Source organism: Stegodyphus dumicola, chromosome 2, assembly GCF_044657685.1.
Source record: "Stegodyphus dumicola isolate Sdum_Otavi_A_Nest chromosome 2, ASM4465768v1".
Lineage (NCBI taxonomy): Eukaryota > Metazoa > Arthropoda > Arachnida > Araneae > Eresidae > Stegodyphus > Stegodyphus dumicola.
In genome coordinates, this window is record NC_140769.1 from 274,518,363 (window position 1) to 274,537,191 (window position 18,829).

Here is an 18,829-nt window from a genome sequence, read left to right on the forward strand (position 1 = left end):
CAGAGTCAGGCAGATTTTAGGGTAAAAGGAGTTGGAGCTGAAGTCGCTAAAAACAGGTTGACTCCGATCTAACTCCAGTTTTTGTGGGACAGTTTGAATTTGAAATGAAATTAAAATGAATTGAAAAAAAATAATGACAAGCTGAGTTATTATTTTTATTTATGTACTGTATACATTAATAAATAGTTATTTTCTGTTTTATTGACATATTAATAAATAAAGATAGGGGAGAAGGATGGATGTGATATTTGCCATTAGTGATTAAACTGGATTTAGTTATTTCATTTAGTTACAAATCTCACTGGTAAATTTAGGTAAGCAGCATTAGCAGCAAGAACTCCAAAAACATAAATTTTTTTTTTAAGTATACTTTTAGTGTTTCAAATTGAAATGAATCTGAGTTAAAATGCCTTTTAATTAGGGAAAATGTAAAAATTTTTGATTAAAAAGAAAATTTTAGAATATTTCCTGAAATGTCTTTCTCATGATTGTTATTTAAGTTAAAAAAGTGTTTTGAAGTTATATGTGAAATATTTCCTTTCTCTTGTTTATATTCTTTATTTTAGGATGCCCCGACACCTGAAGATCATAATGTTGTTTCATCTTCCTGCCAAGAATCATCACCAAGTGCAAAAGTTACTGTTTCAACACAAACTCATAAAAAAGTGAGTAGAATTTAATTCAGTATTTTATTGGTATTTTTCACTTTGGAGCATAAGAAAAACAGTTGAATTTTCATTAGTTTTCCTCTCATAGATATGTATGTGTTAAATAATATATTAGTAGATAAACTATTGAATCTCATAAGTGTATACAATACTTCCTTTACTTCGTACTAGGAAGGTTTTTCTTTTAAGGTTATGCAGTTGTGTATAATGTAATTAGACAGGTGCTTATTTTTTTAACTAAAATGTGGCTATGAACGCTGGGTAATGTTGTCAATAAGAAAAGAAAACACATCAAAGTTTGTCTTCAAGTGGAAATTTTTTTCATTTCAGCTGATTAAAGTTCCAAAATTTCATCTAGCCGAGGATTGCCTATCACTGCCTATTGTTCTGTATTTTCTTTCCCCCTAATTTTTTATCTTTTAAAATAATTTGAACAGGGGCTTTGAAATAATTTTTTTTATTTTCCTATACAGGGTAAAGTAAATATCTTAATACAAGTAATAAATTTATATATCTTTGTTACAACATTTTTAAACAGTAGAAAGAATCGTATTTCTTTTATTTTATTCATTTTAAAATAAAGAAATAGATGAAATCCCTATGTGTATTTTTCATTTCATTAGCTATATATTCACATTGCATTTTATTTAGTATTGTTAAATTGTTGTAATGGTTCTCTTTTATTTTGAAGCTTTTAGCAGCTCTTATACCACCCAAGCCAGCAAAAGTGGAAGAGAAGGAAACTCCACCATCATGTGATTGTGAACAGAAATACAGTAAAATGTTCAAGGAATTTAAAGAGCGCCTTGAAGCTGAACAGAAAGAAGAAAAAGAAAGGTCACTTAGAGAATTAGCTGAGCGAGTGAGTTATCTTTGAACTCTCTGTAATATGTTCAGATTTTAATTTTGTTGCAAATTTATGAAAGATCTGTTGTAAAGCTTAACTTTCTCTACAATTTAAATGCCATTCTTTCAGATGTTATATTTAATTATATGTTAGGGCATGAAATGAATCAAAAGATAGTCTTAAAAAGTAAATATCTTCAGACTTTTACAATTTACTTTATTTTTTTTTATTTCATTTTATTCCTAGGCAAATGGGCTTATTTATTTTTGTTCTTTTAACTCTTTACAGAACCATTACAACAGACATTTGTAATTTTAATTATTGTATAATATATGTATAGAATAAATTGTTATCTTTTTATGAAAGCTAATCAAAGAACTGGGTAATACTTTCAGTTTGCTTTGTGAATTTTTAAACTTTACATTATTTAAAGTTGTTTATTGCCTACTTTAACATCAATATGCAACTGCAGTAGTGTGATCGCAAAGTCGTATGTTCAAAATCATCAGTTCAATCATATATTTCAGCCTATAAAATATTTTAATAAATTCAGTAGTTACAGTACAAAGTCCGTAATCCGGACTCGTTGGTACTTTGGCGATTCCGGATTAGAAGTTTTTCCGGATTATAGATCATCAATTTAAATCTGGTAAGATGGCATGCAGAAATTATACAATTAAAAATATGAAACCATAATGCATGAAATAAAGAGCAATTATGATCTAAATGGTATCAAAATTTACAAAAAAGAAGCTTAATATTTATTTGTTTACCTTTTTAAACATTTCTTTCAATGTAAGTTTTATAAGTTGCTTCGTTTTTTGTGCTAATACTTTTTCTTTATTTCTATAAACAGACATAATTTCTTGTTCAGTTACAAAGTTCCACTGTTCAAGTCCTGTAATTGCTGTGTCGAGAATACAGACTAACTTGTCAATCGAAATTTTTTCGTTTTCAATAACCTCTCTGTCACTTTCTATCGGAAGCGCGCATGGGTAAACGCTTTATGCGCATGCGTAGCGGACGCACGCATTAAACGCTCATGGGTAAGTGCTTTATTCGCATGCGTAAGTTTGTGGCTTTGAGGTCCGGATTATAGATCATTCCAGATAATGGACGTCCGGATTACAGACTTTGTACTGTATTATATATTGATTGATTTTATGTTAAAAATGTGAAATTTTCAGTTTTTTTTTCTTTTTTAATTCTTCATCATGGCATAAGATTTAAATGACAAAAACCACCAGAAAAGAATACTCTTATGAGCTGGATGCAGAATGTATTGAATTTTCCTAATTAGTCCTAATTTTAGTCTTTAGGTCATTTGGTGTAATATCGACAATATTATAGTATTTTATAGCAATTTGATACCAAACCCTTGTTTTTAACAAACTTCCATCTCATAAAGTTTCAGTATTTCAGTAGCAGTTTGATGTGACACATGCTTCTTCATGCAATCTAGAGCAATTTCTCAACAAGCAGTCATATTATAATTACAGTGTTTTCAAGTTTTTTTCAACTGTAAGCATTTTTGTTGCTATTCCATCTGTCCACTTAATTAATTGATTATTTTGCATTTGGTAATTGTTTGATTGTAATGCATTTGAAGGCAAAATTCATGTATACCAAGAAATTCTTATATGCTCAAGAAAGTACCTAGCAAATGAAGGAAGAGTTTTTTTTTTTTTTTTTTAATGCTGTAATCAATATTAAATGTTGCAAATAAATGTAACTTTTTAACTTTCTGTATGTTAATAGCTGAGTATTCATAATATTTGATTTATTCCTAGCATAATTATCTTGGATGCTTTTATTTAGCTAAGGCAAGATTTTGAAGAAGAGAAACAAAGGGTTGTGGCTGCAGCTTTGGAAAAAGCTCAACTTGAATTGGGTGAAGCCAAAAGGAAATCTGAAGAACAACTCAGAGCTGCACAACAAATGGAAGTATCTGAATTAATGGATCGCCATAGAATGGAGGTTTCTGAAATAAAGAAAAAACAATGGGTGAGCAGACTAAATTTAGTAGGATTTCTAAAATGTGATAATGAAAGACATTTTATATAAAATTAAAACTTTGTATGTATGAGAAAGACATTCTTAGCCTGTATGCAGAATAAATTTTACTTATTGTCCTCAGTTCCATTGCAAAAGATGAGGCTAACTTTTATTGTCATGGATTAAATTATGCAAAATTGGTTGATGGTATTTTATTTTAATGAAACATTAGCGTGCTAATAAACTTAAAGGATAATTTATTCATTAATAGACTTTGTAATATGGTAATTAAAAATTAACATAGTGAAAGCTGTATTGAATTTACTGCCATGCAACTTGAATTCAATTTTTCGATGCAGTGAATCCTTTTATTTATTAAGTAGTTAATTTTTATGTTTTGCTGATTTAAATTATTTTATTACGTTATGGTAAAGCTCTTGAGAAGTCAGGATTGCATTCATGCATGCCATTTTAAGGAAAATTTGGATGGTATCTGTATGTGTAAAAGTCATGAATATGTCATGGAATCAGTCTGTCAACCTGATTTTACAGTTTTTAATGCATGATGATTTTAATGCATGTTTAATTTTTTGTTTTTGAAAATTTAGTTACTTTTTAGCAGAATCACTCACTGCCATCCCTGATGTGTTTCTTTAGATGGTAAATGTGTTGTTCACAGTTTTCATGGAAATCATTTTTATTCAGTTAGCCGATAATTTTGGAATGTCACTGGCCTCTTAATTAATAAAACTTCCTACGTAATGGTTTTCAGTGAAAACCAGAAACCAGCTTGTACCTGACTAAGGGAATAAGTGAAGCTTGTAGCTGATAAATTCCTAAGGCTGCAGTAGACAAGATCATGAGCTTACATGCAGTGATTCATCTTTTGAAGAAATTACCACGAGCTCAAACCTATACCAACTGTCTCAAAAATAATGCTAAATTGGCTCATAGGTGGTGATTATATGTTAAAATAGCTGTTAAGATGTAGGCATGAGAAATCTGCAATTAATATTACTTTAGTGACTTAAGAATAGTGAGGCATATGCTTGTTCAATGAAATAAAAAATTCATTGAAACATTTTATATCTACAAAATATTGGGCCATATAAAAAGTCTCCATGCTTTTTTTGCCACTAGATGGTATTGATGCCTATATATCCGGCGGCACTCGTCCGATTGTCTGAAACGAGCATGGCCCACCAGCGGCCGAGTGGTAAAGTCGCTGAACGCTGGTAGGTTCGGTCTGAGGTTCGAATCCCGTGAACGGGCTGTCTGCATGGGTGTTTTCGTGGTTTTCCCCATGTGTAACGTGTAGACGAGCCAGTTGCCCTTAGAAAGTCCTCCACGAAGGCATCCCTCTCCTTAGGCAGATAGCCCTCGAGGCTTTGCCGTAATTAAATAACCTAACCTGAAACAAACATGTGCTTAAAAGGTGACATTCAACTTTCATTGTTTGTGAAGACAGTTTTCTAATTTGTTGCTTGTATCCAAAGTTATATTGATTTGAAAATGAGTGAAATATCTGAAGAAATACAGTATGTAATGCTTTTTTACTATAATAAAAGTAAAAATGCTTCAAAAACATGCCGAAAAATATGTGAAGTATACTGTGAGAATGCTCTGAGTGAATGACCCAGCTTTGATTTGCTTGATTCCATTTCTCAAATTTCGACATCGAGATTGGAAAGGAATTGTCCATTATGAGGTGCTACAACCTGGTGAAACTGTCAATTTGTCCCTGTACTGTACAAAAGTGGACTGTTTGAACGAAGCAGTCCAGGAAGAGTGACCAGACTTGGCCCACAAAAAGGGAGTTGTGTTCCATCATGACAATGCACAGCTACACATATTTTTGGTGACTCTTGATTGACGGAACTTGGTTGGGAAGTTTTGATGCACCCAATGTATATTCAGGCTTTGCACCATCTGACTACCATTTGTTTTGGTTTCTGCAAAACTCTTTTGATGGTAAAAATTGGCCAACCGAAGCACCATTGAAAATCACTTGGCCAAGTTTTTCGACCATAAACCATAAAAGTTCTATGCCAGTGGAATTATGAAGCTACGTGAAAAATGGCCGAAGGTCATAGATAATAAGGATCAATATGTAGTTGATTAAAATTGATTTTCACTAAAGAAAACTTTTGTTCAAAAATGTACCAAAAAAGCACGGAGACTTTTTATATGACCTAATAATATACATAAAAAAAAAAAAAAAAAAGAAGCACATTTTTTTTCTAGTTTTGTTGAAAAATATAATTTAATGGTGAAATAAAATGATATTGGAAAATAAAACTTAGTTGAATTAGACAATTTAATTCTTCGGAATAAGTGCTTTTTCTTCGAAGACTAAATCCCCCACCCCAGATCTGCCTTGATCCCATTTAGTTTGAATAGTAGTTAGTCTGGCCTTTTTTTTTTTTAAGCTGACATGTTAATTGAATGTATAATTAATATAATGAATGTTTTATTTTTTCAGTGTTATAATTGTGAAGCTGAAGCTATCTACCACTGTTGCTGGAATACATCATACTGCAGTGTGGATTGCCAGCAGGTTCACTGGCACAAAGAACACAAACGTACTTGCCGAAGAAAGCGGTAATATCGTCCAGATTTCATCATAAAAATGTTTGGCGATTTTTGAGGGAAACAAGTTTTTGCCAAAGCCCGTTCTTTCATCACATAGCTACATTTCATTCATTTTGAGGTCTTCTGTGAACACCAATGCAATCGTATTCATTCATACCATAAGGGGAGGAAAGACTAGAATTAAATAATAAAAAAAACCCACAAAAACTGTGAATGTCATTAATTAAAGTTCAGTGCTTGATTGCTACAAATTTAACTTGATTTTCAGTTTTTTAACTTTTATGATAATAAATGTGAAGTCATTTTAATATGCTTATTACGTAGCATTAGCACTGTGACCACACGAGTTTGACATTCCAGGTAATTCTTTATAATGTGAATATAAACATTGGATCTCTGACATTTTGCATATTTTCAGAGAGTGATGTTATCCTTGTTCGTTAATATTTACATAGTGTGAAGTAGGTAGTGCTTTTTTAAGCAGTAGGAAGACTTTTCTTATAGAGTTATATATAAACATATATAAATATATAGTATTATTAATATGTGCAGCAAGAGCAGAGTAGGAGTAGAATTGTAATTTTTTTTTATTGGTTATGGTTATGTGGACAAAATGCTTGCCTTTTGTGCATGTAATTATTTACATGCACTCTTAGTACTCTCTTAGTAATTATTTAATACTCTTAATTAATACTGTTAGTAATTATTTAATAAATACTGTTTTTAACTATATTGGCTGAAGTTTGAATTTTGTTAAGATATGTGGTAAGGTATTCGTGAGCTACCATTTAAGTGATGACTTTGAAAGAATAAAAATTAAGTGATGGAGAAGTAGCTGCTGTTTGTTAACTAGAAATTAAAAATCAAGATACTGCACAGCTACCAAATTTGTGCTTTGGAATCAAGCTTAAATGTGTTCTGGCATATAATAAACACAGGCTGAAGTAAGACTCTGGTTTCCAAGGATAAAACTAATTTTTGAGATCTTGGATTATCATCAAAGATGAAGATTGCGCGCATTTAAAAAAGTAAATTCCACAGAGCATCCTTGAATTGAAAATGTCACTTTTTGGAAACTGAAGGGCTGTGTTTATGACAAATGATATTTTAAACAGAAGCTTGTTTTAATTTTTATATAGATGTGTTATTGTTTTATTTGAAGTCATATGTAATTGAAACATAGTTAATCAGATTTGTTTTAATTTGCCCTGCAGTAACTTTCATTATGTTTAAAAATTGATGTTGTGGTATTAATGCGTAGCCGTCTTTTCAGTTTCAGTGCTTGAAAGAGCAATTCTGTTTGAAGTCAGTTTTCAAAGTAGATCAAAGTCATTCCCATCATACTTCATTACTGTCATTGGTATCAAAGTAGGTTCTAGGGATGTGTGCTTGAGTTGATTTGTCTTTGTAAGCAAATAAATGCTTAATCGAGTAAAAAACTAGCTTCAAGAATAAATTAATATTTTCATCGCGTATTAACTCAGGTCACTTTTTAAATCCAGCTAGCTGTATGTACATAATTATATGAAAACAATAAATGTTTTTATGAAAGCTAGTTGTCATTTGAATTCTTGAGGAGCAAAAAGTCTGCTTTCTTTCTGATTTTGTCACCTTTAACATCGTCATAAATGTTATTTGATATTTAACTCTTTCAGTAAATTTTTTGCATGCAAAAATTATATATACATATTTAAACAGTTAAAATTAATTGTTTATTTGCTTAATCGATGAAATTTAAGTTCCTAATAACTTTGTAAACTTAGATCAAAAGTTGTAGTTGTGCTTAATATGAATTAAACTTTGTAGAATGTATTTTTAAAAATCAGAAACTTAATGAAAACTGTGATTTGTTCTGGAAATCCAGATAAAGCTGTGAAAATTGTTATTCCTCTAAGTAATAAGTTGTCTGATTTTTGTATGTAATTAGTAATGAGTATGTATGTATTAACGAGCAATTTTTTCCTCATCAATAATATCAAAATTGAAGACATTAATGAATGTTTTTCACATAAAAGATATTATAATTAAAGACTACATTATTCGATTAGCATTAGTGGTACTAAGAAAACGGAAAATATCTGGAGAAGTAATTATCGTAATTACGTTAACAATGTCTAAAATTAAATTGCATAAATATGAACAAAATGGCTGATAGGTGCAAAAAAAGTACCGTTGACATTTAATAAATGAAAATAAAAATTTCATTGCATTGCAAATTGAATTTATGTGTTCAACAGTCAATTATGCAAATAAAAAAAAAAAAAAAACTAGTGATAACTTTGTGGTTTTTCCCCATTAGAGTGATGACTTTTGAAATAAATACGAGCCGACTTTTTAATTGTTCATTCTCCAACTTCAGCAGAAAGATTAGCATTTAAACATAATATTAAAAAGATAAAAGGGGAAGAAATTTTCACAATATTAAATGTATTACGACCACAGTCATGATGAAATCACATTATAAAACATTCATTATTAGACATATTGGCATAGTGAGGTGTGAGATAAATTGTATTTTAATGTATGCTAATTTATGTAATTAATGAAGTTATAACTAGAACCATAATGCCGAGTGCTTTATTTACTCATTATAGGAGATTACAATATAACTTGCATAAACTACCATTTTAAATGCTTTAATAATAGTTGTTAAACCTTTTAGATCTTAATTTCTTAGAGCTAAGTAAGTTGTGCCTAGTTGATTAAACTATTTGTAATAATAATTTATTGTTATAATAGGCAGTAATAAACATTTGGAGCTTAATTTTACGTATTCTTTATGTTAAGATTCTTTATTTGTATATCAAGTTCTTTAAATATATTCTATTTAATTGAAAAATTCCTCAAATTTTATTAAAAGAAACTCCAGATGTCAATTTAAAAAAGTGTAATAAGCATGTACAATTACTATTTATTATGTACTTTCAATAATAAGTTACTTCATTTTGAATTAAAAGCCTACTTCTGGTAATTTATTTGCTTAAAATGTCAATAATGAGAAAAATTTTGTTTTAATTTTCTCAGTTGAAGATGTAACATAAACAAGTTGGAACATAATTTATGTATTAATTTTCAAACATTAAAATGTGAAGGAGATGTATAACTAGGAATGGATTAATTTACTGAAGTAAAAAATGTTACATAACATATAAAACATCCAGTGTGCAGTTATACTAAACCCCAGTTTGAATAGTGGCCTGTATAGTGAAGTTTTTCCATTTTGATTTGTATTAGTTTGCTAAATCATATATTTTGGAATCAGGTAGATTAGATTTGCTGAATGAAATGGAAAGAATGAAAAGGAATTTCCTCTCTTCTGCTTATTGTATTTGTTAAATTAGGTAAACTATAGACTGAACACATAAACAGGCCTTGATATGTAAAGGCTATAATTTTTAATATCAAAACAATAAGCATGCCCAAATTTTTACAGTAGTTACATAGACTGAAGAAATTTCTGATGATATTGCTTATAATTGCCACATTTGATGTATAGCATCATCAAGATGGTCATTTAGTTTCAAACACACATGCTGAAGTGTTTCTGGTGCGATGCAATGGACAGCTGCAATCCTGAAGATTATTCAGGGTTGTGGATAGTGAAAGTATATAAATCTTTCCCTTGATGAACCTCCAAAAGTAATGGCTGCACTTTGTTAAATCCAATGGTCTTAGGGATCACTTGCAAGAATGCTGAGCATTGGGTTCAACTTGTCATGTCCATTGGTTTGACGGGTTGTTTCCCTTCAAACAGGTTGTCCAACGGGCTTTCTTAATGAAAGCAGATCACAATACAGCTTGCTTTGGTAAGTTTTACCATGCACCATACTTCTTAACTGTGGGGTAAGTGTCATTTTTGATGTCATAGCCATCAAGCTACTCATGTCAGAAGCAACAGTTCTTAAAAGAAGAGTTTAAACAAAATTTCATCAAAATATTTCAGTAACTATTAATTATATGACATCTTGAAATCAGAGACTATTTTTATGCTCATCCTGTATTGCAAAGAAGTAAGAACAGTTCTTTTTTAAAGGTCTGGATAAATATTTGTCACGTACACTGATTTCGTTTCTTATGTGTATGTTGCTTCCATTTTATTCATACCATAGCAGCCAGAATAGGTTTGGAAAAGTTACTGCAACATAAACTAAGATATGAGTTCATTGATGTAAAATCCAAATCATATATGTACATAAAATCAGTGCATTAAGAGTGTTTTTTTTGGGGGGGGTGAGGGGATACCTGTTTTTAATAGAAATTGTACACATTGATATGCATTTCTTGTATTCTATGTGAATTAAATTTTAATTCTAATTGTATATTGCATTAATTTAATATTACTGTCCATATTTCTCATTTAGTTAATTTGTTTTTATAAAGATGTGTTAAGTAATTGAATAGTAAGATAAGCTTGTACATTAAGATTTTGGTTTTATCATTTTTTGATAAACTTTTTTCATTTTTGCCTTTTATATTGATTGAAAGATTTGTCTATTCTAAAATGTACACCAGAATGTCCTCGATAATCAGTATTTTTTTATATTTAGTTATTTCTTTTAGGAGCGAGACAGCTATTTTATCATGTATTTATAACATGTTTTCCTATTGATTTTATCATGCATTTAGCTTATACTTTAAACCTTGAAGCAAAATTTTATGTGAATATATTGCTGATAGACAAGTGTTGAGTTGGAAACTGCATATTTTTATGAAATATTTGGCAAGTGTTATTTATAATATTATGTGGTCCACAGTTTGAAAACCATTGATGTACGTGATAATGCAATGTCGTTCCTTATTTCATGTTTTACAATTTAGTCTCTCTAACATTTGATCTTTGTATATATTTATTATTTTATATCTAGTCTATGTGGTAAACATCTTTCGACTGAAGTCATGATATATGTTTCTTCATCTGTTGTTATAATTCATATTTATAGAATTATTTCACTTGGTGCTGATTAAGGATAATTTATGTTCATGTAATAGGTGAATATTCAAAATATTAAAAATGAGATTTTGATGTAGAAGAAAATAATCACCATATATTTAATAATGTCCTTTTCCTTATTGTAAATCAAGAGATTGTCTGTAATTAGAAAAGCTCTTCAAATGAAAACTTTGGTATTAAATGTCTAAGTAATTGTAAAAAAAAAAAAAAAAAAAACTTCCTTGTCTTGTTCTTTTCATTAAGGCTATTTTTTTTTCTTTTGGGGGGGGGGGATTTAGAGCTTGTATATTTCTGGGCACTCCTGAAATATCATGAGTTTATAAAAGATGCATTATGTATTGTAGTTCTCCCCTTTTTAAGGTACATAAAAAAGTGATATTGATGTAAACCCATTAATCAGTTCATGTGCTGCAGATAATTTATAGCTGGTTTTTGTTTCTTGATATAATTTCTTAAACATTGGGATAGTAGCAATTTTTCTGCTAATATGTTACTTTTGCCTGTTGTGCACCCAAAGATAAGTTGTGGCTTTTTTAAAATCAAATACAGCAGATACATATTTCTAAGCCAACTGGAATTTTTCCTTATTTTTTAAAAATTGTATTCTTTTATTTATCTATTAGAGGTAGTTTATCTCTAGTTAAAAGGATCCCTGAAAGAATTTTATCTTTTGAGATTTTGATTTTTCCCACATATTCTTTGTTCAATATTCAACACAGGGACTTAAATTATTACTACTGTCATAGTTTTTAATTTCATATTTATTCTTATTGAGAATATTTTAGTATGTGAAATGTCTTCGTTATTTTTAATGATTTCTGTTGTCAATAAATGTATTTCAAAAGTAATTCTGAAATTGAGAGATGAAACCCAAATGTGGGAAGATATGATATCTCCATTATTTAATAGGGGAAGACGGGAAATTAAACAAGATCTAATGTATTTAATTAGAATAACTGATATCTAATAAATACTGTTCATACATTATCATATTAAAACTTATTTAACTAGTTCTAAAAATAGAAACAGGGCAATATGAATAGGTATAAAATTATGATATCTATTATTTTATTTTTTATGGTAATGCAGAGATATTTTTAATTAATGCAGTTTTAATTTTACTGTGTTTTAAGAGAGTGGTGTAATTCCCTTTTCTTAGAGGGATAAAAAATATGCAAAATGTAGATCATTCTATATCGTTCATTTCCGTCAAATGTGTATAGCCTGTCTCTCTTGGATGACTATCTGAACTTACCTGTTTATTTTAAATTGAAGTGTTTTATTAATACAAAATAATACCTAAATCACATTAGCTTTGTTAATTTAGATTGATTACATTTTGTGTGATGTTCTCTGAAATACTACTCATGGTCTTTCTTTAAATTTTTAGCTAAAATATATTGAATAGTGAATAATGTAGCTTAAAATCGTTATCAAAATATAATATTAAAACATAGTGCTTTTCACATAGTATTTAAATTGGTTTTTGAATATATTACTACATTCAGTAAAAGGCATATTACTGGGTTCTCAGATGACATTTCTTGAGATATGTTGATGTATTCTGTCAAATGTTTGAAGAGCTTTGTTTTGTGTACTCCTGAAAATGTGTTTTTGAAATTATTGTAGAATGTAGTTATGAGAAAGGACATTGTGTTACATGTGAATGTGTTTAATTCTAGAATTTTTATGGGCTGTATATGAATGTTTGTGAAAAGTCTGGATAATTTAACAAGTAGTATCTAAATGCATAAGTAATAGTTGGGCATTTATTTATATTCAGTCTTCCTGAAAATAAATGGCATTTTAGTTCATTAAAAAATTAGAATTTTTATTAATACATGATAAAGGTAATAATTCATTTAAAGTACACATGCAACAACTACTTATAAGTCTGATGAAAATATATTCATGTTATAAACAAAAGATTAATTGTATTAATCGAGAGATCATATACATTTATATAAAAAAATTATAATTCAGTAAAGAAACTCTTCAAAAAATCAGAATTTTAAACAACCATTAAAACACTTATGTGATAAGTAGTGACATAATCATTAAAGTACATTTTATTGATGTAAATATTTGGAATGCAGTAAAATTAACTTTTTTCAATTAATCAAAATTTTCTTTTTGTGGTCCATCAGTTTTGGTATATTGAAATTTGACTGTGTATGTGTAACCAGCATTAAAATGATGCTTGAAATTATGATTTTGCATTTAATGGCTAGTATTTTTTAATTTATGAAACAATAAATTTCCATGTGTATTTAAGATACTTACAAAATGGATAAATTAAAACATGCTACTAAAAATGAACTATGTTTAATATTTATTCCTAATACAAAATAAATTAAATATTTACTATTTTTGTTTTTCCACTCCATAATAATTTTAAAATGGCTTTCTTCTATTGTAAGCATTTGTTTATCCTGAGAAAAAGTTACTTTGAAAGTTAAAATTAAAGATTATTTCAATTAATACAGATAGCATTTGTTTTTGAGAATATGTGAAAATTTCAAATTTTTCCGAGATCTATTGTTACATTCTTATGCTTTCATCATTTCGACTGAAGTCATGATATATGTTATATTTTAGATCATAATTAGTGTATTGTCAGCTAAATTTACAGTTTGATGTAATTGCATTCTTTCAAAATTTTATGCTGCTTAATTAAGAATACGTTTGCCGGAAAGTCCTAGAAAGATTTTTTCGTGCTATTATGTGTTCCATTTAAGTATGCATGTTTGATGTATAATTATTGTTTATCTTTGTGTTATAGATTAGGAAGAATATTTACTATTTATGTTTTAACTATCCTGTGTTCATTTACTGATATAAGCACAGAAGAGGGTATGTAGTTTTTCGAGAAAATATTGTTTCCCTCAGTGTTTCATAATTTTTTTATTAAATGTTGTATAATTGTTGACGTAAAATATATATATATCCAATGTTTATTACAACAGTTAGGCTAGTTTTATTATTAAAATTGTAAAATAGTGTAGCTTTATTCTTTTATGCAGTGTGTTCATGTTTTTTTTTTTTTTTTTTTTTTTTTTTTTTTTTTTTAAATTTTTTTTAAATGATTGTTTCAGCTATAAGTTCAAGCTAATATCCCAAAGATATATGGTGTATTGAATGGGATTAAAGAACAGGGAAAATAAGTAATTATGCTAATGTAATGTGTAATCATATTTCAGTTATTTTTATGGTATTGTGAAAAAGGCTCGTGTTAACTTTCTTTAAAAACAAATTACATGTGTATAATTTTCTTCATCCTGCTTGTAAATTAAATTTAACTTACAAAAAATTTTGACTTATCATTTATTTTTATGATATGAAATATATACACTCTGTAGGTATATGCTGTTTGTATCATACAGATTTTATGCAAATGAGAAGTATCACAGTGAATGATACATTTCAAGTCTGAGAATAGTGCTTTTTGCATAAAATGAAATTGTACTTCATGATGATGATCCTCATAGTATTATCAGAACTAAAAAAGAAAAAGTGCTAATATAAAATCAAACAAGTTTACCATTAATTAGGGAGCTTCTTCAGATGTCATCTCTTTTATTGTGCAATTCTCAATTTTGAAGATTAACTGTTTTGGGCTCAAAATTTAGTTATTGTGTACTGATTTTGCAGTGGACAAAAATTAATTTGAGTGACGAATTTAGAGAATACAAAAATGGAAATTTGTAATATTTTAGAAATAAGAGATTTATTTTAATTGAGAAATAGCAATCCTCCCCCTTCTTAAACAACTTGTCTGAGTGGAATTTAATTAATTCAGTGCTTCAAGGATATATTTTAAATTTATATGTCAGTGTTAAATATTTTTTTATAAATTCTGGAGAAGTGGGCAGTTTAATGTTATTATAAATGCCACTTAATAAAATTACATCATTGTTGATGCAACTAAAGACAAAATACTATACTTTTAAGTGAAAAATAATTGTGAATTATTTCTCCAATAAGCAGTACATATCTCTTTTCATGCTTTATGTTTTGAAAATAGATATCAAATCTGTAAGGAATAGAGAATTTTAATGTATCTATAAAAGTAGCTTTCTTTAATGTGACAATTTACAGTTAAAATAAAAATATAAAAATTTTGCATTAAAAGTATGGAATCCAACAACATAATTACGTGAAAAGTTCTGTTTTAAACTTCATGGATGTAAAAATTGAACAGAATATCGTAAGTTTTATTGCTATCTTAAAAGACATTAGTAAGATCATTTTTACTGATAAGTATTCTGATCACTGATCTCTCTCCTTTTATGCTGAGAATCTCAAAATAGCAGTAGAGTCTGGCTTCAGCATTATAAGAACCCTAAGACAATGGGTGCAATTTGACGACTTGCGTAAATTGCACATGCTTCAAATCATAATAATACCTTTATTTCCTAAATTAAAAATACAGCATTTTTAATGTTTATAATCAACCTATTAGAAATCTTTGTGCCTTTTATCCGAGGTGTAATATCAGTGATGTCATTGTGTGGTAATAATTCAATAACATTTTTATTAATTAAAAAAAATCTCTTCATATAAGCTATTGATATTGGAATTGTTAAAAAATTTGCACGGTAACCCATAAATATGAGGCAAAAATGGCAAAAGAAATTGCTGAACATTTAATTTTTCCTGACACTTTGGAAATGAGGTTATGTAAACTGCACAATTCTATGTTCATTTGTTCAGCATTAATATCAGATTGATAACTACTTATTGTATTTTCGGTTGTCATTTGTGTTGAAGCAAGCTGCAGACTTTTGCAATTTTCTGTAAACTAGTTCTTATTTTTAGATCATTACGACATGGGTACTCAGTTTATTGCTTCACTGAAAAAGGTGCTTGATCTGTAAATAAAATGGGGGGGAATCATTTTAGTTTTTTTTCGCAATATTTCTAAATGAATATTCATCTCTTTAATTGAATTCCAATGGTTTTAAATATAGGTTTAATGCACACTGTTTGTGGCCAAATCATGAATCTCAAACAGTGCTATTTCTAATTTTTTTTTCAATGTTAGATTGATTCTATAATTATTCATATTCTTCAAAAATTGTCTCCCAACCCCTATGGTTAACAACACAGTAGAATATTTTAGTATTTTACTCATGTCACTTGCTTGGAAAATCACCATATTTCAGAAAAACTTGACTGACACCTTATGTCATCTGTGCTTGGAGCCAAGCGCAGATAGCAGCAACAAACAGAAATGGCATTTGTCTAGCAATTTTATAGTTGGCACTATTTTCAGCAACACTGTAGAAAACTAAAGTTAATTTTTTTTATAAAAAAGGGAGCTATATATTACATTCTTAAGAGAATATTTAATCTCTCATATTTGCAACATTCGTGAAATTTAAGTAATTCTGAAATACATTTATTAGTTTTATAAAATTGTAAACAACTGCTGAAGTAATGTGTATTTTCTCTTCCAAAGATATTGGAGGTACCAAAATTTTGTTCATGAAAAAATGTCCAAAAATGAGTTTCATTAGTTAATAAATATTAATCAAATTTTCCCTTTTGCACCACACATTTGCTCTAAAATTATCAAGTAAATGCTGAATGAGGAAAACTTGCATGAAAAACAATTGGTTGTCTTCTTAACATGGAAAATTATGTAATATCTGTATTATTATCTATATTCAATTAGTTCACATACCTTAATTCTTGCATGCTATTCATAGAAAACTGGATAGGAAGCAAAGCCAGAAAATTAGCTTAGCTGTAATGCTGGGATAAAGATATGCTTTATGAGGACAATTAATTCACTCTCGCCCTTTTAGGCAAAAACTTATTCAGGTGATTTGAGCTTATTTGTATGCATTATAGCACATCAAATGTGAAGTCCCATTAATGACCACCACCATTTTAATAAGTACAGCGAAAGATTCGAGGTGACAAATTTTATAGTGCTTTCTGTTAACTGCAAATGATATAAGAGAAATAAATATATGAAAGATATACGGTTCTAGAATGCAGTGTTTATAGCATGAGGAGACGATTATATATTGTATTTCTTTCAAGTTGTGTACAATCATTGAGTATTCATGCATAATATACAATAAAATGGATATGTAATAAAACTGATGATATCCTGAATGGTTAGTGTGACCAATTTTTATATTAGAAGGCAGTAGCTGTATAACATATTTTATTCCAAGCACATTTTCTGTTTTACTTTTGGTCCTTGTAGTAGTAATAAAATTTGCTTTATACATGAACTATTTCATTTTGAAATTTCTATTGACCATAAGGCATTTAATATGACTTCTAAATATTGTTTTGTATGGGTAGACTGCATATATATATATATATCCACTTTATATATTTATTATATGAATGAAAAATTCTACAAGTTCAGTCCACTTTTGTCACAATCAAAATTCCTTTTATTTAATTTTAAATTTAAAAACAAATCTAATCTCATAATCATGGAAAATTGATTCTAGGGAATTACACGTATAAATTAAATTTGTATGTGTGTTACATTTGCATTAGCATCTCCTGTACTTTCAAGTGATTAGAACGTAAAAAAGTGTTTGCAAAAACCATTACAATGCAAAGCTCCTATTTTTTTATAATCAATTTGGCAAATGAATTTTCACCATATTAAATTTTGAATATCTAAAACAAAGTTTTTTTCATTGATCAGAAATATAAAAAAGTGTAACGTCTTGTAGGGTACCTTCATATAGTCAATATTTTCCCAAATACTACTATAAAAATTCTCATAGAAAATGCATTTGTACAGTATTTTGTTAACCTCGTATGATCTCAGAAGATTTTGATCATTCTAGTATGATGAGTGGACTTGCATAAAAACTTTGCAAATTACAAGCCAAGGATGCATTAAATGATGTGTAAAGTGAAGAAAATTTAAGCATTTTTTTAAAGTTTAGGTTTGTAATAATTAAATCTTTTCACTGTATGAAAATATTAAAGTGAGAGAGCTTACCTCAGCAAGAGAGATATTGCTTAATAAGTTATTTAGCATAACATTTAATTACAAGTTATCATTTTGATATGTTTAATTTGGTAAATATACATTTACAATTTTTTATAATGAAGCATTTTCATTCTTAATTCTTATTATGTTTGAATCGATGCTGTAGATTTGACAAAATAGGACACTCATTATACAAACTTAGAAAATCAGCTATGCATTTTTCTTTTTTGAAATGAAGAAACAATCAATTATATTTGCAGTAAAATCATTTTCAAGAGATCACTTTTCGTATTTATTTTTTTATGTCCACTTACTATTTATACGTTTTTCAGAATTATATATAATATAGGTATGTGATAGACTTCCATTTAATAGAAATGAGGTGAATATGCTTTTGTTAATTTCATATTTATGTGTGTATGTGTGCAAAACCTCATGTGAAAAACCATCTGTTGAATTGTGATACAGTTATAAGGCAATCCTTCTATATCTCACAGATGTATTTGCATACGTTTCACTTGTATTTTTTTAAATATGCTTACACATTGTAAATTTAGTGCTTTTTGTTAAAAATGTTTATGCATTTGTAGAAAATTTAATGTCTGACCTGGTGATTGGTAATAAAGTTTTCAAATTAGAAGTCTCCTACATAAATACACTGAAACTGTTTAGAACACTGTGAAATTTAAGGAAGGGCATCAGTTAATGTTGATTTCAGGTTCTCATTCATACGATAATGATGTTCAATAACTAATTTGACTTTTAAGCAAGGTGACCGAAATAATTTTAAAAAAATCATAATT

General features: G+C 28.6%; 1 protein-coding gene across 5 annotated transcripts in view; it reads left to right on the top strand.

The window, feature by feature from the left end:
* The window catches only part of LOC118187354 (zinc finger MYND domain-containing protein 11-like), a 101,926-nt gene extending 83,260 nt beyond the window's left edge, over nucleotides 1–18,666 (top strand). For all 5 annotated transcript variants that reach the window (XM_035357553.2, XM_035357551.2, XM_035357554.2 and 2 more), the window contains exons 9-12: nucleotides 567–665; nucleotides 1,360–1,530; nucleotides 3,334–3,519; nucleotides 5,993–18,666. In XM_035357553.2, the coding sequence (XP_035213444.1) occupies nucleotides 567–665; nucleotides 1,360–1,530; nucleotides 3,334–3,519; nucleotides 5,993–6,115 (579 nt within the window). In that variant the 3' untranslated portion in view covers nucleotides 6,116–18,666. The remainder of the gene's footprint in view (nucleotides 1–566; nucleotides 666–1,359; nucleotides 1,531–3,333; nucleotides 3,520–5,992) is intronic.
* Nucleotides 18,667–18,829: the final 163 nt, after the last annotated feature.